This window comes from Pleurodeles waltl, chromosome 1_1 (genome assembly GCF_031143425.1).
Source record: "Pleurodeles waltl isolate 20211129_DDA chromosome 1_1, aPleWal1.hap1.20221129, whole genome shotgun sequence".
NCBI classification, from domain to species: Eukaryota; Metazoa; Chordata; class Amphibia; order Caudata; family Salamandridae; genus Pleurodeles; species Pleurodeles waltl.
Window position 1 is genome coordinate 951,464,505 of NC_090436.1, and position 23,460 is coordinate 951,487,964.

Genomic DNA, 23,460 nt, shown 5'->3' on the forward strand with positions numbered 1-23,460 from the left:
CTTCCAATGCAGCTCCGGTAGCTCACCGAGTCCTACAAACAAGAGCCGCTGCTCCGGCGCTCTTACAGCAGCTCAGCCCCGGCTTCCACCCTTTGAGAGGCATTTGAAACTAAAACTGCTGACGAGGCAGGAATTCATGAGCAGCACGACTTGCGTCAATGCCAGGACCCCCGTGAGTACCGGTACTCTCCTTCTCAGAGGAAAAGTTCCGGTACTCAAGGGGAGAAAATAAAAAAGTGCCGGTACTCCGTACCGGTGAGTACCAGCCCATTTAAAGCACTGTACAAGAGCGACTGAAAATGTATAATCACCGAGTTCAGTTAAAGATTTTATGTAGCAGTCTTATTTTTTCATTTCATCTACACTTATGCAAATTACATTATAAATTGTTTAAATATTTATTACTCATAATAAAATATTTTCTCCAGAGCCCCTTCATGAATGGATGTGCATAAGGCACATTAACCTTGTCTGTTTTTACTTTGATTCATCATGCTTTCAACCCTGCATTTACGATTGGAAAATACTCCAAGTTTCAGAATGCAGAGAAAAAGACCAGCGCTACATGATGGGCTTTTCCTGCCTAGCTCAAGGCAACTCCGGATTCAGAAAGGACACAGATATGGAGTCACTCACATAGTTGGAAAGTTTGGAACACACATCAACTGAAGTTGGACTCGCACAAACACTACACCGCATAATATTTTACTCGTTACACGCGTCACCCCCCCTACCCAACACCCTCCCCCGTTTGTTAAAGGGAAGGGGCCATGGGCCATGACGAGCAAGGAGGGAGAGTGGACAGCACTCCTCGGGCCGGCCAAACACACATGCGCACTGTGCTCTCTCAGACCCGGTGCTGTGTACATTTTACCAACAGTTTATAGAAGGTCCTGTGAGCACTTCTACTGCCCCCTTATATTTATAGTTTTAGATGTTCTTCAGCAGATTGCTTAATTGCTCTATCCTCCATTTCGTCAAAATACCCAAGACGACTGTCAATCATCACTTGCTTCGTGGCATTATGGCTGCTCATGAGCCCTGAGAGTTCCATAACCAAGTTTCACAAAGATTGAGTTCAATAAAATTGGAAGGGATCACCAAGTCCATTACATAAGCCCATTTTCATGCATTTCTTCACATTCGCTGATAGATTTGAACACTATTTAAAGAAGTCAGGAGAGAGTGACGGTACTCGCTTCTAACAAGCCTTTGTGTTTTAAATTGCCATCGGCTATGTGTGTTAAAACCTGGAAAGGTGCAACGGAAAAGGATTATAATCATTGGTTCAGGCAGTGTAGCAGTTGTGGCAAATGTCCTTTCAGTTGTTTTTTCTACTCGGTTACTCAGTTCACTAGAGGACCATATTTCCAATTTTTATGAGTTCTGCTTTTAGAAATTGTTTACCTGTCTTTCTTTCTTTTATGTTGGTAAGCTATTTGCACAAGCATACATTTTATCTGTTGCTTGGAAATGAAAAGATAACACTGCTCATATTTTACAGTTTCATTATTTGTTTGTGACACTTTGGTATGCAATATGTTGAGGTATTGTGAGGTGGGTTACTCTATATAGAACGCGGTGCCATTTGGGGTGTTAGCAACTTTAGACTCCAGTGTTGTGACAATATCTATAGGCCACACGATCCATTGTGGTGAGTTAGTGCCACTAGGATATAATGCACTGTGGTGGCTTATTGTCTCTAGGATACTGTACAGTATGGTGGGTCAGAGGGCAGTTTAGTTTGGTCTGTTAGTGTCCTTATAGTGAAGTGTGGTGGATCAGGCTACATTACAACACAGTAGGTTAGTGTCCCTACAGTATATGGCAACATAGTTTGTCACTGTTTCTAGGATACACTTAATTACGCTTTGCTGATGCACCTATGTTGCAAGGCAGTGTCACGGTTTAAGGGGACTAAAATGGAATTCACTTTGATGGGTTAGTGCCCCTAGAATGCAGGTCATGGTAATGGGTCCAGGGCCTAGGAATGTAACAAAGATAATCCTGCATAAAATGGATCACTTTTGCTAGGGCTCAATGAGGTATTGTGGTGTGACTAGTCTAGTCTGGAGGGAGGGAAACTATCCCTAGAATGCCAAGACTTGAGTGTTGTGACGCATTGTCTATAGGATGCTGTGAATGATGCTGAGTTTGTGGTTATTTGTGCAGTTCGGTGAGTTAGTGATGCTAAGGTGCACTACACTGTGATGGTTTAGTGAACCTAGAATGTAGTGCAGTGTGAGGGTGAAAGGCAACATAAAGAACTTCTGTTTAAACTGTTATTGTTCCAGTGGTACAGTGGGGTGTGTTTATTTCACACCCGGCTGCAGTGTAGTGGGCTTGGTTACTATATCCCTGGTACATTGCATCATGACGGATTAATGTTCCTGTGTTGTAGCATAGTGCTTCAGTGTCGCTGCAGTACATTGCAGTGTGCTGGACGACGTTCTAGAATTCAGAGTAGTTGGCTCAGGTACTGTGCCTAGGATGCATTGAATTATAGTAGGTTTTTGCCTCTAGGATAAATGTCAGTGTAATATGTTATTGTCCAAAGGATTTGACAAAGATACCAACCAGAATTTAGGAAATTTTTACTAGGGTTTAGTGTGTGGTTATTTCCCTTAACATGGTTATTGTATAACTATTATGCTGGCAGTGAGAACTAAAGCTCTTTTACAGCTAGACTTAAATTAATGACAATCAGAACCAGAGGACCACGCACAATCCCCACCATTGGCATGTGCAATTGAATAGAGTCTCCTTTGTTGTGCATACATATCGTAAGCAATAAGAGATAAAGCTGTTCTCAGCCAGACCTTACGAAGAGAAACACCGCCATTGTCTATTTTGCCGTAGCATTTCAGTTTGTTTTCCATATCTCATATGCTCTACTAATATAAATTACTGTCCCCAAAAAGTTATTTTTGGGTGTGAAAGTATCTAGATCAATTAACATCAACAGCATAGTGAAAACCATTAGCATGTGTTAGAGCAGTGGTCCCCAAACTTTTTAAAACCATGACCCACTTTATAGAACAACAAACTTTCGTGGCCCACCTACCTTTAATAGACATGAGGAGGGGAGATGTTTTAACATAACATAAACATCGTGCAGTACCCCATTGCCATTTAAGTAAGCACATTTTCTGTTGAAATGGCCACCTACTTTTCACAGACATAATTTTACTGACGTGCTTCATTTTTGCTTTCCTAACTGCTGAACGCATACATTTCATTTACAGGTATTTACATTTTGTTGTGCTTTGCAAAAAAACATATTCTACATCCTTTCCTCTCACACTCCTAGTACTCCAGCAAGATTCTCACATAATTTACTTTATAACCCTCTCTCATTTTGCAATCAGAGAAAGAAAAGTAAACATCAATCCAATGTTAAAAGAAGAAACAGCAATTTGTCTGAAGTCATAGCCTGACATTTGACCTTTGTCTTTCAAGCAGGCAAATGTAACAAGATAAACACAAAATTTAAAGTCATCTTTATTTAGTGCTCAGACTTTACTGACCCACCAAAAATCAGCTTGCGACTCACCAGTGGGTCGTGACCCACAGTTTGGGAAGTGCTCATCTAGTGGAATGGTCTTCAAACTTTTTTAATGCCCTGGCCCTCTCATGTAACAAATAAAATCATCGGGCCCAGTAAAATGACAAACATATTTCTCATATTCTATAAAATTGGAAGTTCTGAACATATACATGTCAGTGCTAATTTGAGCCGGTGGTTTCCGGTGCATGGCATCGACACGTAATTGATAACAGCGCCACTTATGACTATTTGTGTAATTCAGAGATGAGGAGAGCAACAGTTGCTTGTTATACAATATGCATTGAAAACATCTAATAGCTGCCGCCCAAGCCACTCTTATAGCTATATTCTATATTGTTATAGTCTGGATTGTCACACTTGTAGCTGCGTGATGGGTAGTTGTTGTGTAGGTACTATCATTGGCAGTGCTGGCAGTAGCAATGGGTGGTGCAAGCTGTTGTGGCCTCCCGAGGAAGGCCCTGGTAAACATCCAATGCAAAATAGTAGTACAGTGTCTTTAATACAGTTTTTGTTTATCTTTAGAAAACCACAAAGATGTAAAGCAGCATGTGCCAACGTGGCAACACACAGCCCCAGGTCTAGAGAGCAGTACCCATGTGACTCCTCCCAGCAGGCCAAAGACTCTGGAGCAGAACCCGAAACCCATGGCAGGAGTGAACGGAAAGGCCCGTCTGCATTTCTCCAAGTCTTCAACATCAGCAGGAAAACCCTCCTTGGAGGATCCGGAGGCCAACGAATTGCGTGCAAACGAAGCCCAGGCAGCAAAATCTCTTGTTGTCTGCCGCTCTATGCAAACTCAATAGATTTACCCTCCTGATAAATGCCTCCACACTATAAGAGCTCACTGAATTTCGCTTATTGTGATTTTTTTCCTTAACCTTAGTTTCAATGACATTTGTGTGTAGAAATATATTAAATATTATTATTATTCATATAGAAACAGGAAAACAAAGAAGTCATGACTTCTACCATTCACTATAAATGCAGATACAAAATTAACTGGCTGTATCTATTAAGGAGCCGAGGGTTGCTGATGTATTGTGGTGCACTTCTTCTGATACTGGAAACATGTATTTTTTTCTTTTTGCTGTCACATGATTTTGTACGTGATGAAATCTTTATACAAATGTTTGTGTTCTATGAGATGGTAAAACGTTTAAGAAATAAACACTCCATAATACAGAGAGAAAACGATACTTCGAAGGTGTGTTTAGTCTTCGTGAAAGGGCTAGGGTACACAACCATAAAAAAGTAAACATTGAGATAAATGCCACGTTACCTGTAAATTTAGAAAAGAAACCAATGTATTATTCACAATTGTCATTCAGCACTAGTCAGGGATCGCCACAGCTGCACTGGCTTTCCCTTTGGTACCTCTGGTATATATTCCTAGATAATGCGGGTTCCAGGGTCAACGAGGCAACCACAGGAACATAAACTAAGGCCCTCATCAGCAAATAGGCTTTTTAGCACCTTAGGGAGATGAGCAAGGCGTCAACCGTGTCATGCCCAGGCTCACAGTGGCATGTTTGCTTCCCCTACGACTTTATGAGTCCTGCGATGGACTTTTGGCTTTCCTTTATAATGTCGCGTCTGCATCAATCGCCAGTTAGATTGTGATTTAGAAATGTCATGGCAGCCTCTAAATGTGGTTAACATGAGAGTGGAAGCGTAAAATAACTTTAAAATGCAGTTTTTTTTTAGCAACCATGCATGGTATGTGTACTTTTCCAATGGATACCTCTACCTGTGGGTTCCTCACCTTTTGAATACTCCCACTGCATCAGCATTTGACCGAAATCTTTTCTTTCTACCTCCCCACCTTAATGAGGAAGTCACAATAGTACAGCTTCACACGTGACGCTGTCGGACGTCATCTGAGCCATAAAAAGTAGTTCCCTTTTTTATGCACCTTTGATGCAAAAAAAACCTTCTACTCTCCATTGTGTTACAATTGTTTTGAGGGAGATATTTTTATTGCTACAATGACTGCCTAGGAATTCTGACTTTAAGCCCTGTAGGGATTGTGGGGCTCATATGTCAGTGACTGACCCGCATGAGAATTGTCTTTGGTGCTTGAGTTCGGACCACAATGTTGAAGGATGCCCGTCTTGTCAGAGCATAAATCCGAAGCCTCTTAAAGAAAGAGAGGCAAAGCTCTTTCTGTCATAAGGAAAGAAAGAGAAGAGAGGCCGACGAAGTTCCAGGCCTCAGGAGGACTCTTTTTCGCATAGATCCTCGAGATCGCACAAGAAATGAGGTTGTCATTGATCAAGGTGTCGCTCATCTTGAGATGACAGCTCTCGATCTGTATCTTCGACTTTGAGATCTCGGCTCTGCACAACTTGTGAAGTGAGTCTCACTCTCTCTTCTCAACAGAAGTCACCTGAGGCGTCACCAGTGCCGTCTTTGGTGGAGATATCAGCGTCGCCTTCAAGTACTGTGGCTCAATTTTCTCCTGCATCCGCATAAGGTCAGGAGGTGGAAGATAAGGTGACAGGTCAAGTTCAAACTCCACAAAAGGAGCAAGAGTATCCAGCCTTTCCGGCTCCGGGAACAGATCCGTCTGATTTCTTAAATGCTATATTTAGCATTTTCAATAGTGCAATGATCCCCTCTGGTGTGCCTACTATTCCGATAGGTCCTTTGGCATTTAATCTTGGCATATCGGCACCATATAGGCAGGTTCCATTCATGCCTTTTCTGCCTTTGGCTCCACATGAGTGGACTGGATCGGCGCCGAAGAAGACACCACCACAGTCGGAGATTACGGCCCTGGCAGCACCAATACCGACATTGGATAGACCTCAACCGGTGTCGACTCAATCTACTCCGGCGCAGAATAGGGATCCGGCGCTGCCTACGGCTTCACCTTTGCCACAGCAGACTTCATCAATGTTCGTAAATTCTCTTATCGACACAGTGCCTGAAATCTAGGCTGAGATCAAAGAGGGAAGCTTTGAGGTTGTTAAAATAACAGCAGTATTTGGAGGAACAGCAGGTTCTGGAGGAAGGAGCGATACCAGTGCCTTCTCGTGACTTTTAAGAACTAGAGACAGCAGATGGGCTTGATACATCCCCCTGAGTGGGAATTGTTATCCCCTGGGTGTATGCTTCCTCCGGAGGTTACTTCATATGATGGAGTAATTAGAAAGGCAGCAGAACTTTTAGACTTGCTTCTGCCTGCTTCAGAGTTAAAATCCAATATTTTGACTGAGGTTCTCGATTCTTCTACCTCGTCATCAGAACTCCTTCGTCCATTTAATGACGCATTGTCAGAGCCAATATTAGATATGTGGAAGAAGCGTGTTACTACTTCTGCAGTTTCCAAAACCATAGCCAGAAGGTGCAGGGTTGCACCAGGTGACCGGCAGTTCTTGGGTTAGCATCCAACCCCTGAAAGCTTGGTGGTGCAAGCTTTTTGTTCATCTAAATCAGCTCCTGAATCCTTTCCTAAAACTCCTGGCGATAGAGAATACAAGCGTATGGAACAATTGGCAAAAAATACATTTTCTTCAGGAAGCATGGCACTAACGTCAGTCAATGGAACTTGTGTGCGTAGCAGGTACATTTGTGCATTGATGGATTCAGCAAAAGAGGTCATTCCTATATTGCTGCAGGATGTACAGGGCCATTTTGCGGGGCTTTTGCAATATAGTTAAGCGGTAGCGAAACATGTGATACAATCAGGTTTCACACTGTGGACTCTGTTGCTAGAGCGATGGGGACTTCAAATGTGACCAGAAGGCATGCATGGCTCAGAGGATCTGGGTTTTCCTCTGATGTACAGTCCACTCTAATGGATCTTCCATTTGATGAATCTAGACTTTTTGGTGCCAATGTGACTCGGTCTTAGAAAGATTTAAGGGCAGTAAGGTAACTGCTAAATCTTTGGGTCTTCAGACATTCTCCACAACCTACAAACCATTCCATATGTTCAGGGGGTTTGGCCCTAGCTAATCCTTTCGAGGGAGGTATCAGTTCCAGGGTCACCAGCCTGTCAACCCCCTCTACAGTTCCTACAGAGGTCGTGGAAGACTTAGATCACATGGGGTCGCCCAGCAGCCTTCCTCCTCCTCTTCCTTTTCCGCTGGGAACCTGTCAGGGAAGCAGCACTAGTTCTCTTCTCTTTCAGCAGCATGTAGGGAGAGTGAAGAGGTGTGGAGGGAAGGTTGCTTCATTTTCTTCAGGAGTGGGTGCTAAGCATTGTAGAAAATGGTTATACCCTTCCCTTTTGGGAGTTTCCCCCTCCCTTCCGTCCCCAACAAACTTTTTGCTCAAAAGAGCACCTGCTGTTGCTTTGGCAGGTAGTTCAAAATCTGCTGTTCAAGGGTGCAGTGGAGTTGGTTCCGGAGCAGCAAAGGGGCCAGGTATGTTATTCAATATTTTTCCTGATTTTCAAGAAAGACGGTTGTTTGAGACCCATTCTGAACCTGAGGATTTTGGTTCTTGCGCTGGACAAGGAAGATTGGATGTTTCTATCGACTTGCAGGATGCATATTTACACATCTCCATTCTAAAGTCACACATGAAGTATCTCCGTTTCATGATATGGTCGCAGCACTACCAGTTTGCGGTCCTTCCATTTGGCCTTACTTCCGCACCTTGAGTCTTCACAAAGGCGAATGCAGTGGTTGCTGTGCATCTCAGAAGGAAGGGAATTTTCTTATTCCCTTCCCTGGATGATTGGCTGCTCAAAGTCAAGTCCCCAGAGTTAGTGTTGCACTATCTGCAGATGACAACCCAGTTGTTGTCCAACCTAGACTTTTCGTTGAACGTGCCCAAATCTCATCTGGAGTGCTCTCAGCACCTCCTGTTCATAGGTGCAGTACTGGACACAACATTGAATCATGCCTTTCCTCCTCCTCAGAGAATTCAGGACATTCAGGCTATGCCTCCAATGTTTCAGAATGGAGCGGATGTTCCGGTCCTAAAGGTCCTACGTCTGTTCTCTTCCTGTATTCTGCTGGCCACTCATGCATGTTGGCACTGAGGGCTCTCCAGTGGTGCCTCCAAAAGCAGTGGTTTCAGCACAAAGGAGATCTTAAGGAGTCAATAACAATCTCCAGAGACACTGCAGCGGATCTTCGATGGTGGAGTGTGGACGGCAACCTATTGCAAGGAATGGCGTTTTGTTTTCCACCTCCGGTGACCACAGTCATAAGGGATGCTTCCACTCTAGGGTGAGGAGCGCATTGGGGGGATCTGGAGATTAAGGGGGTCATTACAACCCTGGCGGTCCAAGACCGCCAGGGCTGTTATGACGGAAGCACCGCCAACAGGCTGGCGGTGCTTCCGGGGGTCATTACGACTGCGGCGGAAGCACCGCGGTCGCACCGCCGGGGCCAGCGGTTTCCCGCCACAATGGCTCCGGCGGTAGTAATCCGCCAGGGCAGTGCTGCTAGCAGCGCTGCCCAGGGGATTACGAGTCCCCCTACTGCCAGCCTTTTCCTGGCGGTTTGAACCGCCAGGAAAAGGCTGGCAGTACCGGGAGTCGCGGGCCCCGCTATGCAGACAGTGAAAAGCGCGATGGGTGCAACTGCACCCGTCGCACGGCCGCAACACCGCCGGCTCCTGTGTTGCGGCTGAGATCCCCGATGGGCCGGCAGGCGGAAACTAGGTTTCCGCCCGCCGGCCCAGCGGGGAGCTCCAAATGGCCGTGGCGGGGGTGCGGCCACATTGGCGGCCGCCTGGCGGTCCGATCTTGGCGGGCGGCTTCAGCTGCCCACCAAGGTCGTAATGAGGGCCTAAATGTCTTTGGTCTCCAGTAGATCAAATGTTTCACATCAATCTGTTGGAGTTACGGATGATACGTCTGGCTATCAAGGCCTTCCTCCCATTCCTTTCCTGTCAGTCAGTACAAGTCTTGAGGACAATGCTACCACAATGTGGTATATCAGGGAGGGGTAGGGTTGTACCTTCTCTGTAGAGAGGCTCTGCGACTCTGGTCCTGGGCTCAGGACCATCAGATTTGCATGGCATCAAACCCTTTGCCCAGAGTTTTCAACATATGTGCGGACATTCTCAGCCAGCACTTTTCAGCCGATCACGAGTGGTGTCTCCATCCGGAGGTGGTTCTTCACGTCGTCCAGTTGGGGGGGACCCTTCAGATAGACCTGTTTGTCACTCATAAGAACACGTACTGCCCATCGTTCAGCAGCCTCAAGTATTCAATGCAGGGAACATTGGGGGATGCGTTTCAATTGAGCTGGAGGGACCGGCTGCTTTATGCGTTTCCTCCCATACTCTTGATTCCACTGGTTCTGAGGAAGATTCGCCAAGACTTGGCCCACGTCCTATTAATAGCCCTGGATTGGCCAAGAAGGGTGTGGTACACAGACCTCCTACAATTCTCACTGTGCCCTCTGCTCTGTCTCCCTCACAGGGCAGACCTCCTCTCACAGTTGCAGGGGCAGGTTCTACACTCTGACCTCCAGACCTTGCACCTACATGCCTGGAGATTGAACAGGGCAATCTGTGTTCTTTTTCTCTCTCCCCTGAAGTGGTGGATGTTATTTTATCGGCCAGGTGACACTCCACCAAGACCGTCTACGCGGGCAGATGGGCAAAATTTGTTAAATGGTGCGAGGGGAGACACATTGATCCTTTAAAGACCCATCTATCTAAAATTTGCAATTTGCTCTTTCATCAGCGCAACAAGGTTGCACAGTTGCAGCACTGAACAGTCACCTAGCCGCACTGTCCGCTTTTATTTGTTTACCTGATCAACCCTCTTTGTTTAAGTCCCCTATAGTATTAAGGTTTCTTAAGGGTTTGACTAATAAGTTTCCTGCATCGTCTGGATCTGAAGAGAGCATTTAGCTTCTATGTGGACAGTACGAAAGACTTCAGGACAGATGATCAGCTCTTCAAAGGCCAAATGGCAAGATGAAGGGCAAAGCTGTCCACAAAAGAACACTCTCAAGGTGGGTCATTCTTTGCATAAAAATATGTTATTCGCTGGCAAAGAAAGATCCTCCTGAGGGCATTAGAGCTCATTCGACCAGAGCTAAGTCTGCCACTTCTGCTTTGACTAGAGGTGTAACTGTTGTTGACATTTGCAAGGCAGCAACTTCGGGTTCCCTCCACACTTTTGCAAAACATTACTGCTTAGACTCTGAAGTGAGGAGAGATGGTCATTTGCCCGTTCAGTGCTGCAGGAGTACTTGGTATAACCAGACAGGCACCCACCTCCGAGTGTGGTACTGCTTTGGGATTCTATTCAAAAGGTGAGGAATCCACAGGTAGATGTATCCATCAGAAGAACAAGTTATGTACCTTCGGTAACTCTTTTTCTGAGGGATACAGTGTCTACCTGTGGATTACTCATGGTCCCACCCACCTCCCTGTTGCCTGACTGGTTATACCAGGAATGATATTAGTTGTATGTATATTGTATATATGTATTTCTGGATATGTTTATATATTCAAATGAATGTATAAGGACATACATATATATATATATATATATACGTATATATATATATATATATATATATATATATATATATATATATATATACATACATATATATATATTCTGTAGTTCTGTAATGAGTTTGCACCTGTTGTGCTTGTGATGTTGTTGGTGTTCGTCAGTTTTCCTCAAAGGCATGGTCAAAAAAAAGTGGGTGAAACTGACGTCAGCACACCAACGAGGACTTTTTATGGCTCCGATGATGTCAGATGGAGTCGCATGCGGAGCCGTACTATTGTGATGTCCTCGTCAACAAGACAGAAAAGATTTCCATGAATGCTAGCACATTAGGAGTATTCAAAAGGTGAGAAATCCACAGATAGATACTGTATCCACCAGAAAAAGCATTACCGAAGGTAAGTAACTTGTTCTTTTTGTCAGTTCCTGGTTTCCCTATATTTTCTGAGTCAGGGTAATGGCAGCGACCTATGTGAGCAGTACTCATTGCCAATGGCAGGGTAGGTCTCTGGTTACTTGCTTCAGTGCTGAACTGGCGATAAGGGGCATAGCAAAAACCATGAAATGCTTAAGAACAAGGGACTGCTTTTTATGTGGATGGATGGAGCAATCATCAACTGACCTGGCAAACAACCCTTAGTGAACATACACAGTTTTCCTAAAGGTAAGTATACAACATAGACCTTTCACATATCCTTCCGGAAACAGTTGGGTTTACTCTGCACTTACTCAGTACATTATGGGGCAAGTACAAACACCACTGCTTTTTGTGCCTGCTAGTCCACCACTAGGCTAGGTAGGATTAGATAGGCACACCCCACCCAATGCAGATAAGAAAAGTGAGTTTGCACTATCCCCTCCTCATGTTAATGCATTTTTCCTCATCCTTCAAAGAATTTGAAAACACTTCTCTGAGGTCGAAGGATCTTTGGATGTGGTTAACCATACCCAATTTTTTCAAACCCCACAATAAATTGAAACACCATGACTCATGTGGCCACAGAAAAAAACTCCAATCAATAAAAGTTTCAAAGCTTTATTTTATAACCAGAAAGCCAAAGTCATATAAATTGTGTACAAAATCAAATTGTAAAGGTAAATAAAAACCATGGGTTGACCAGATCTACGAAACAAGTTTAATCTACTCAACATCAACTCCATTAGACATTCAAGAAGGATAATGCATATCACTAATGGCACAGTTTGAGAAATAGAAATACTCTTTAAATCAGACTGTGAATACATTAGTCAAATCAAATTACAAAGATTTAGAAATCAGGGTTTATCCCTACTTCTTGCCAAATTAGGTCAAGCATGTGTGGGAGCGGGCCAACACATGCGAGCAAAAGTCAACAAGAGAGACAAAATAATTTGAAAAATCATCTATCTCATGCAAGTTAAACTAACCAGAAAAATAAATAGGCAGGTGTCAGCATGCTAATTTCTAGTAAAGAAACGTAGTTCATGGGAAAATACAGCATTCGCAATAGAATATACCTCTCCTAGGATCAGCATTCAATTCAGTTTCATCAGTAAAGCATTTAGATTATCAGCAAGGTCCATTAGAAGCACCATGAGGGGAAAGTGCAGAACACAGGCTGCACAGGGAAACAATCAGGAAACATCCAGGGAGCAAGGAAACAGAATAACACTCTAAGGGGGACTGATTGAAACATACAAAGTCCTTCCCTAATTAGAAATACTCAAAACAGCTTGATTGGTCAGTTCGATGAGTCCACATCACGCAAAAGGGGCAATGTCCAATTACAATTTGAGCACAAATCAAATTTGCAGCATGACAGACAATTCTCAGGTTTGGTCCAGAGTCATCTCCTCTTTCTGAGTGACTCCAATAGTTTACTACAATTTTGTTCCTCACTTGATACAATGCACATTCTTCTCAGGGTGTAAGCTATTTCAACAGTTCTCATGTGAGTGTTTAGGTTAACAATATCAACTGCTTTAGCTTTCAGTCCACAGGCCTAAATGTACCAGAATCAAGGTCAATGGTTAACAAGTCTTGTACAGTGAACAATGAGGCCCTTTAATATTCATGAGAAACAACCTAATGGAAAAATTGATGTTAGAGGAAAAAAAAGATTCAGCACATTTTACATGACTGCAAATACAAAGACTTCAGGCCTAGTTATGCTAATACAAGAACTAATGCATTAATATTGTTATCAATAAAACACACATAATATGCAAACTTATAAATTCACCATTAATAATATATCATCAGTATATGCAAAAACATTTCATTAATAGTTGCAATCTTTGTTAAAGCATTACATTAAGTATGACAGAGAAGTACTTTTTTTTTAATGCACACATTATGTTAGAGGGAAAAAAAAGGATTCATCACTTTTTACATGACTGCAAATACAAAGACTTCAGGCCTAGTTATGCTAATACAAGAAATATAATGCATTAATATTGTTATCAATAAAACAAACATCATATGCAAACTTATAAATTCACCATTAATAATATATCATTAGTATATTCAAAAACATTTCATTAATAGTTGCAATCTTTGTGAGAGCATTACGTTAAGTATGACAGAGAAGTACATTTGTTTTTAATGCACACATGAATCTATGCTAATAAATCACGTTAAACAATGTAAACTAAATTTGTTTCATTATTAGCAGTTATTCTAATGTTTAAAATATACTTCAACATTATTTTAATCTTGTTAGCACGTTGTCAATTCTGGTAGGTACATTGTGTTTGCCACAAAATAAAACATGAGCGCTTTTAAAATATGTGTTAATGCAGCTTTTTCCTATCTTAGGCTTTTAAAATGTGTATATAAATGTCACCTGGAGCTGACATCTGGGTCACTAAAAGCATTACTAAAACTTTACACTCCAACACTCACACACACTGCAGTGTGCAAAAGCCATGTGATACTCTCTGCTTACAATCTATCAACAAACAGGAAATTGTAAGCCCCAAGACCTCCTGCTCTGAGTAGCTCATTCCTTTCTTCAGTACACAATCAAACATTCAACCTTCATCCCCACACAGCAGGACTCAGTTGCCTTTGTTTGCCACAACTACCTTTTTCGACTTTACAAGGCTTTTTACCTCCTGAAGCAATATAAAAAGACATATTCGTGCGTACATCACCCCACATGTGCCCCTGGAATCAAGAGATAAAATGGCCATCTTGTCTCTTTTCCATATGTGGCCAATCTCATTTTCTACAAAATATACCAAGCTGTCTACACCATGAAACATGCAGCATCCTTCCAGTATTCTGGAGATTGCGATGTATTGCATTCAATAAAGCCATGGAGTAAAAACTCCAGACTACCAAGCTATGTAGTCCTCTTCGATGCACATGTGGTGGGAAGGCACTGGCTCTCCGCACTTCTGCATGTAGACAGCAAGCCTAACCTATAGGAACACAATAAAATATACAGAACATAAAGAGCAAGCTTATATTAGTACTAGGAGTATCTGATGTTAAAGCCAGTGTGTGATTCTCTAGGACCAACCAAACCGTGTCTCAGACACAGAAGGCTATCAAGGTTCTTGCGCATGCCACGTGACCCCTTGTCCTTCCTGACATTGGTCAGCCTGTAGTGCCTAGCACTCTGGTTCTTGCAGTTTCTCTGTTTCCATGACACACTTGGACGTCCGGGACCAGCACCCCAAGTGTTGATGGCTAACATTCAATGGTTGGCTCGAGTTGTCACAAACCGAGTTGAAAGACAGAGTCTTGTATGCAAAGCAATCTGATTCAGGTCCTGAGATTTCATTTAATAAAATAGGACTTTCTGCAACTTTAAGTCTTAAATTATTTCATTCGAACCAAAAAGACTGATAGGTGTACGTCAGAATGTATACATGGTGTTGGGGCTAAATGAACCTATGAAAACTTGCTATTTGTGTTTCCATATTACGTTTGTTTGTGTGTTTTACCTAAACAAAAGTAATATGGACAATTTTGCTGCAGTAGAATCACCCGGCACTGAGCATGGTGAACCTAATGCATCGGATGTTTGGGAGTCAGGCAGAGCAGAGGAGAAGCTCATGGCATGGGAGATTGGATAACTGGCAGAGGAGCACTGTCTCTAAACAGTATGGCATAGTAGCACCAGACGCACTCTGCCGTGGATGAACAGGAAGCTGATCAAAATCATGAGTTGCAGTGCCTGGGAGCAAGGCATCATAAAAGGAGGATCGATCAGCAGATACAGTGGGATGCAGTTTTCATGTCTTTGAGCTCAGCCAGAAAAGTTATCTAGAGATAGTTGTACTATTGAATATCAACACCAGCTATATTGAGATATAATAATATTGAGGACAGAATATCAAAAGGTAGGTAAATAGAGAGAAGTATTGATTTATTATTCCTAACTCCACATCAATGTGCCTTCAAGATATATATATCACGTAAGTATAAATCTAGACTTTCTTTTCTGTAAAAATTTTGTTTTGGTATTTTGACTTTGATTTGCTGTCCCACTGATACTGGTGGTTCAATATTCAGGATGCACACCACTAGAGACACATATGGGAGGTTTCAAAATGATGGTGCTCATAAAAGGATGTAGGAGGTATGAGAGTGTGAGCCTGCTACTGGCAGCCTGCATAGTTGATCGTCAAAGGGTGGCTGTCTCCATTGCGGACATGGAACTGGGATAGCTAAGCCAAAATCATGCAGACGCCCTATTACGGAATGCAGAGCTATCACGTTTCATATGTTAATATATGAGTAGCTCATATTGTGCAGGTTTGTTCTTTGAATTCTGCAACTTGTTGTCCCAGAGCTGTATTGTATATAGTGCCCCAGAGGCAAAACAGGTGTGTGTACCTGTTTTTTGCATCCCCCTGGGCTCCTGAGTTATTGCAAAAGGGGCTGCAGGCTCTGATGCGCCCTCAACTGTAATACTGATAGCGTTGATGCACATGTAGCAGTATCCTGAGGGGGTATTCCCTCATTTGCATGGTGGCTTGGTCCCATGCAAGTAAGGGAACCACTTTGTCTCTGCACCCGTGCCGTACTATGGACGCGGGTGCAGAGGCAAAAAATAGTCAGGAAGTGCACTGTCTGTGTGCCACAAAGAGATGGTGCACAGTAAGTGAGGCACGCTCCCTCCGAAGGCAACCCTCTGGAGGGATTAAAGAGAGTCTCATGGAACTCCCAGACATCCTCCTGTGAGTGGGTTCATTCACTCACTGCACCCTCCTGCAGGGGATCTCTGTTGCCTCTTTGAAGTGCAGGTGGATTGCCATCTGCATAGAACACGACGGAGCAGCTGATTCAAATAGCCACCCCGTATTTCATTAATGGCATGAGTTTGTGGCTGCCCAAGGGCAGCACATTATTTGTAATGTACTGTCTTCCTTTGTACCTGGTTCATCTGCTTAAAGATGTGCCGTGGCGTGAACACGGACAGTACACCCTGTCTATAATAAGGGCCCTGATTTTATAATGAAACAGAACTACAGATCTCAGAATGCAATGCAAAAACCTCCATTGGATGACATTTTTTCCAATATCCACTTTCCTGCGTCCTTGTTTGTCCCTGTTCCTCTGTCCTTGTTTCCCTCTCTGCATCTCTGGGTTCTCTAGTCATGTCTTCTTGTCTCTGTGTCTGTCTCTCCAAGAGGCCTTCATGCAGAATAAAAATTGTTGCCCTGACAAACCCAAGCCCGCCCCTTGTAATTTCATTTACATTCATACTCCTTTCCTTGTATATTGTGAAAGGCTTTTTAGGCCCAACAAAAGCAGCTGAGGATTCATGTGATGGATATAAGCTGTACATTCCTTTAAATATTGTTATAGTCATTGTGTTTTTTCTGTAGTGTACACAATTCCCTATTTTTAATGCACTAGTTTGTTTTAAACAAAAACACGGTTTAAATGTTTCGGGTGTGCAAGACTATTCGTTATAAAAGACTAAAAAAGCAAATATTTACAATAAAAAGCTTTGAAGGAATAAATATGCAGAAATGCTCTGCGTCAGGTTTAGTAAGGTTGTCTTTCTTTATGAAACATTTATTGGCATTTAGTAACATGTCAACAAAGTACGTCTCCCTCCATTTTAGAACCACACCCAGCATCGCCACAACTATTACATAAGTTGCTTCCATATGACAGTGGTTCAAGGCAATCGCTTCCTATCATCAATATCAGTGAATATGGCCGGTGCCTTTGCTTTCTTAACCATGAAACATCAACACATGCCTGGGAGTGTCGTAGGCCACATCTATATCTCTGTAGGTTTGCCAATCACTCCATATTTTGACATGTTTGTCATCTATTCCCTGTGCCCAGTCGCCAAGTGTTGGGGTTGATTTTCTCTTCCACTCACTTGCTATCTCTCACTTAGCAACTAGTTGTCCTGTGCTTAGTAGGGTGGCTTTGTATCTGGTGGAATCAACATCGGTTGTTATATGTAGGAGAGTGAGCTTCGCTATGGATCCAAATCCCACCCCAGTTGTCTCTCCCACGCCCCAAGATGGACAGAACACACTCACAATAGCGTTGTAGGACCGGAAAGAACCATCTGATGTGAAATAAATCCCCAATGCCACTCCCCCACCTGAGGAAGTTTGGAGAGGAGATCCTCCTAAAGCACCAGAGATTAAGGCAGGTAGTGTAGACCCTATTCAGAAATCGTAGTTGAATCATTTGAAATCGGTTAGCCATGGGAACCTCTCTGGAGGGCATCTTGGCCTCCTGCCACACTTCATTTGTAAGATCACTCACATCTTTCTCTCATTCCGATCAAAGTTGGCCACAGGCTTCGGGGGCTTTGATCACCAAGGAGCTTTAGAGAGACCAAGGGACATATTTATGGGGATTTGGCGTAGGGCGGGGTAGCATATCACGCAGTGATTTCCGCTGCCTTGCCTCACTTCATATCTATGAGGCCATTCAAAGCCATGCAAAGTGGCTTTGCGTGGCCTCACAGATATAGTTGAGAGCCTCTCATAAATATTCCCCTAAATCTTTTCCTGGTCTAGCCCCCACCCCTCAAAGGAGGTTAGCCTCAAGCAGATTGAAATCAGGTTGTTTGCTCTAATTTATAATATAATTTTATAGGGCGTGACAATGCTGCATATATCTGAAAAAGGCTGTGCATATCGTAGGATTCCACTAGGTTGAGGAATTATGACATATGAGCCCAACCATGATGTCTCCCAATATATATTAATAAGTAGCATTAATTTGAATAACTCATCACTCTCCGTAATACGATTTCTGACTAAGGCTAATGGATCTTTCAATACTTCTTGAGGACCATTCTAAAATATGCCTACTGCAGTCTTATTCAACCAATTGGCTTCGGCTCTCAGCTATTAGAAATGACTGATGAAGATAATATTTCTCTTTTTCCTTGACGTAATATCAATAGCTCCAAATGAGTGGTTTATGAAGTTATACCTCTGTCAAACATCCTAAATGTAAAAACAACATGTTGAAAATGTAAACAAAGGTCAAACAATTTGACAAGATGGGACTGTCTCAGTTTATTAAACTTGGTCCCAGATGAGGACTTCTTTAGTTACATATGAGAGAACAAAGGCCACCTTTTCTGTACCAGTACGAAAGGATTGCATTCTATTATGAAATGGAGACTCTGACATTTTCTCTGGAGGAGCCATTCCGGTTGCTGTATTATATACCCCAGTCCTGGTATTACCAGCAGCCCTTACCTGCCTGATTTTCAGTGCTCTGTCTCACCCGGACGAAGTACTAGAAGCTGTTGTTCTGGAATCTGTTTGCATTTTACTCAACTCAGTCAACAAAAAAATCGATCCTGTCGAGCGACCTCTAAACCATTCTGGATCTTACTAAGACCTGATTGAAAGCGTGGAGATGACTAGCATCGGAGTCCATCTTTTATTAGGGCCCCAAACCCTCCTAACTCGTGAGAGTCATTGGAAGGTTTAAGGAAGGGCCTTGATACAAATCCACCAGTCTCCACCGGAAGACCAGAAGAGATGTGCAGGCTGTGAGATGAATTAACCTCAGTCAATGGGATCCTGTGAGGGTAAGTGGTAGTTGTGAGGAGGAAGAGAAAAAGAAAACACAGTGTTGATCTTGGTTTGTAGTAAAAAGGAGTAGCAGATGTGGTAATGCTCACTGAGGCAGTACAACAGTTATATTTAGCAACGCAAGCACACACAGAATGAATATACCGTAAGTAATGGTGCCCCCATTAACCTTTGCATCTCACCTGATGCTCCAATAGGAAATGCTGGTAACAATCACAGGAATTACATAGAGGACTTTGCCGAGCTTCGGAGCACCAGGTGCCATTGTAATAGGAAGAGTGACTTTGGGTGGCACTAGACTGTAAAGGATCTGGCCCTGACTCAAGAGCAGCATCAATGAAAGCACCGACGAGAAAAGAAAAACACAAGAAAGGCAGGGGAAATAAAACAATTTGCAGGAATCACAAAGTGGTGAATTTGAGGCAATATATTCCCACTTCTCCATGGCCGGATTGGGAATCAAAAGCAGCCCTGGAAAACGTTGTCAGTCTAGACCTCATACTGCACATAACGAGCAAGTGCAGTGAATGAACCTGAACACTGCAAGAGGTGATTGGGAGCTTCTCGCCTCTCAAGAATATTTTGAAGAATTTGCAAATATGGTCCATTTTACATGTGAAATAAATAGTAGAATGGGGCCAGGAGGGTGGATTAACTATTTAAAGCATGGATGACAATGGATAAAAATGTAGCTTCATGGGGCAATTTGACTCAATGTACTCACTAAACGTGGGTGCTCTGTTTTTCATTTTAGCTTATGCATTAAAAACATTAACCTCCACAAACACTACCACCACCAATCCTTTCAAAACATGCGTAGCTCAATTGTAATTTAACACAGTGCTCTTATTTAGCACCTCAAAGAATTAAACACACAGCATTAAGGCCCATATTTATACTTTTTGACGCTAAACTGCGCTAACGCAGTTTAGCGTCAAAAAGTTTTGCGCCGTCTAACGCCATTCTGAAGCGCCATGCGGGCGCCGTATTTATGGAATGGCGTTAGACGGCGCAATCAGACCGGCGCTGCCTGGTTTGCGTGGGAAAAAACCACGTAGACCAGACAGCGCCGGCGTAGGGGGAAAATGGCGCATGGGCGTCTTAAAATGGGGCAAGTCAGGTTACGTCGAAAAAATCGTCTTAACCCGACTTGCGCCATTTTTTAACGACGCCCATCCCCCATCAACATGACTCCTATCATTGTAAAGATAGGAGTCATGCCCCCTTGCCCAATGGCCATGCCCAGGGGACTTCTGTCCCCTGGGCATGGTCATTGGGCATAGTGGCATGTAGGGGGGCACAAATCAGGCCCCCCTATGCCACAAAATATTATTTAAAAAAAAAAAAAAAAAACTTACCTGAACTTACCTGAATGTCCCTGGGGTGGGTCCCTCCAGCCTTGGGTGTCCTCCTGGGGTGGGCAAGGGTGGCAGGGGGGGTCCCTGGGGGCAGGGGAGGGCACTCTGGGCTCATTTTGAGCCCACTTGTCCCTTAACGCCATGCCTGACCCAGGCGTTAAAAAGCGGCGCAAATGCGCCGTTTTTAGCCACGCCCACTCCCGGGCGTCGCTTTTGCCCGGGAGTATAAATACCACGTAAAGGCCTGGGAGTCATTTTTTAGACGGGAACGCCTCCCTTGCATATCATTAACGCAAGGAAGGGGTTCACGCTAAAAAATGACGCACATTCCGGGAACTTTGGCGCTATTCGCCTCTAACGCCATAGTATAAATATGGCGTTAGTTGGCGTTAGTTTTGCGTCGAAATTGCGTCAAAAAAAACGACGCAATTTCGGCGCAAACGGAGTATAAATATGGCCCTAAGCTTTGATCACAAACAGAAGAGAGAAAGAGATAAACATGTAGTGGCCGAATTTCACAACATTATAGTCAAGAAACCTTGCATCAGTCCTGGCTACTTGACCACGTTGTGTGATCCTAGGCAATTACTTTTTTCACAGTGCCTCCTTGTTCTTAGTCATCACATGAGAGCACCTTTAAATACATCGGTTCAGAATGTACTCTGCACAAAACAATAGACTGTAATGTTACTTCATCTATACTAACACCCGAGGCCACATCTAGGGGGCAAAAGAAAACAGGCGTCCATCACTAATAGCATCGTCGTCAGAGCACTGGTAGAGGGGCGTGCATGTTTCTAAGTTGTCACTCAATGCAATGGTAGGATTTAACATGCTAAACTGAAATGCAGTCCAACAGCCGCATTTTAAATAAATCCACTTTTTTTTAATTTTGAAGAGTCTTTATTCATGAACTAGTCTCTGTGAGCCAAGCAACATCAGACCCGTCACCCCCCCCCCCCCTCCCCCCTTATTCATGAAGGTCAGCTCAGCTCTTTATGCCCTTGCAGGAGTTAGGAAACAACTCAAATGCTAAAACAAATGGTTCTGAAGTGAGTGTGGTCTAACTGGGCTTGCTTTAACACTGTTTATGAAGTATTTTTGTAAAGCACTGAAGCGCTGCAGGCTGGAACCGAATCCAGCCTGGCCCCAGCAACAAAAGCGGCTCCCACCAGCAGTTAAACTGGCCTCCATTCTACCATGAAAAAGCCTTAGCAATGCCATTAGGTCTCGCATTTGCAAGAGTCAGAGCTATTCGCTTTGTAAATGACAATGGGGGTTATTCCAACTTTGGAGGAAGTGGTAATCCGTCCCAAAAGTGACGGTAAAGTGACGGATATACCACCAGCCGTATTACAAGTCCATTATATCCTATGGAACTCGTAATACGGCTGGTGGTAAATCCGTCACATTTGGGACGGATTACCACCTTATCCAAAGTTGGAATAACCCCCAATGTCTTTTACCCACGTGTTTTGGTGTGTAGTGGAGTGGATGTATGTGGTGTGGAGTGGAATTATGTGGGTTGGATTGGAATTGTTGTGGAATTGTATGGGGTGGAATTGTGTGGTGTGTAGTGGATTTGTGTTGTGGAATTATGTGGCATGGCGGATAGGCAGGGATGAGAGCTGCACAGAATAGATAGACAGGAAGACAGAGAGGGATAGGTAGATTGTGCATGAAGTGGTGAATGAACTCCAGACAAAGGAGCAGAAAGAGTGTGGGAGAAAGAGAGAAAGAAGTGGAGAGCAGAAGACATACGCACACATGAGGGAGGTGGGAAGTGTGAGAGAGAGCGAGAGAATGGGGTGAGAGAGAGTACGAGAAAGAGAGGGACTTGATGCTCTTGCTAAAGAAACCTTAATAACCTCAAAGTAAGGCAAGTGTTTAGAGAGGCAATGACCACCCACCAGCTGACGGCAGGGCAGCGCGGATGGGCACCGGGCTGAGAGAGAAAAGACAGACTTGAGAAAGAATATGGAAAGGAGTAGAAAACTAAAATTAAGAATGGATAGGATAGGAAAAGGTGTGAAGGAGACAAAAGATGACACAAGAGAGTAGAAGTCAAAGGGAAAAAAACTAGGCTTCACACGGGAAGGCTTGTGAGGCTTGCCATGAGTGTTTAGTGGCAGGTTTGGCCAGTGTTATAGTCTCGTGTGACCAAAGCCTCGTGACCAAGCTTTGGAGGTCCTGCGATTACTACAGGTGTCAGCTGCTGCTGAACACAAATAGGAAAAGCTCAGCATGCTGGTCTCTCCCAAGCAGCAATAAAAAGGGGCATTTTGTGTGGAAAAGGTGGGTTTCATCAGTGGCGAAATGGAGGACCTACAAGAAGGAGCAGGCAAGAAACTGACGCAACATACAGCAAACTGTGCATTCCCACGAAGCTATGACTATTAAAAAACATATATTATAACTTACAACTGTGAACAATGAGAAGTTCTAAAACGGCCTTGACAGTGGTGTAAACCCCCTGATAAGGAAGATAAATGGATACTAAACAACTTGATGCACTTGCTAAAGAAATCTGTGCAATCTAGTCCCAGGTTTGATTCATCATCTAGCATGGAGAGTTAATATGCCTGCTGCAAACCACAATAGGTAGCATCCAGGGCATACATTTGTATTTTATGTAGATAGCTCAGTCAATTACTGCTTATGATTGAGAGATCATTTTGTCATCCACAGGTCACAAGTTACAGTTCTAAAATTATAGCTCAGTGAGTTATGAACTTGTGTCAAGGAGCTGCATGCTGACTACAGTGCATACATTTGTAAACATGTGTTTTTACAGCTCTTCCTTATTCTAATTGTTGAAAAGGGTTCTTGTAAGACTAAATTATCGGTTTGTGCCGTATAATTAGTTACTTGTGTATTATTAATTAAGACCACAATATATCTGACCTTCTTACAATGCATGCATAACTCTTAAGATGATCAGCTTATGGAAACTCAAAAATCTGCCTCCAAATCATACATTAAGCACTTTTGAGGTGATAGTCTGAATTTCTTTGACAGCACTGGCATTTGGGCATTAAGTGCTGCTACCCACAGCCAGGATGACACTCGAACAAAAG

At 43.3% G+C, this 23,460-nt stretch overlaps 1 protein-coding gene across 1 annotated transcript in view; it reads left to right on the forward strand.

Annotated features, from left to right (window-relative positions):
- Positions 1 to 4,731, forward strand: part of LOC138285433 (uncharacterized protein C4orf17-like) — a 135,144-nt gene extending 130,413 nt beyond the window's left edge. Inside the window, exon 7 of the mRNA XM_069225383.1 lies at positions 4,091 to 4,731. Coding sequence (XP_069081484.1) covers positions 4,091 to 4,371 — 281 coding nt within the window. The 3' untranslated portion in view covers positions 4,372 to 4,731. The remainder of the gene's footprint in view (positions 1 to 4,090) is intronic.
- Positions 4,732 to 23,460: the final 18,729 nt, after the last annotated feature.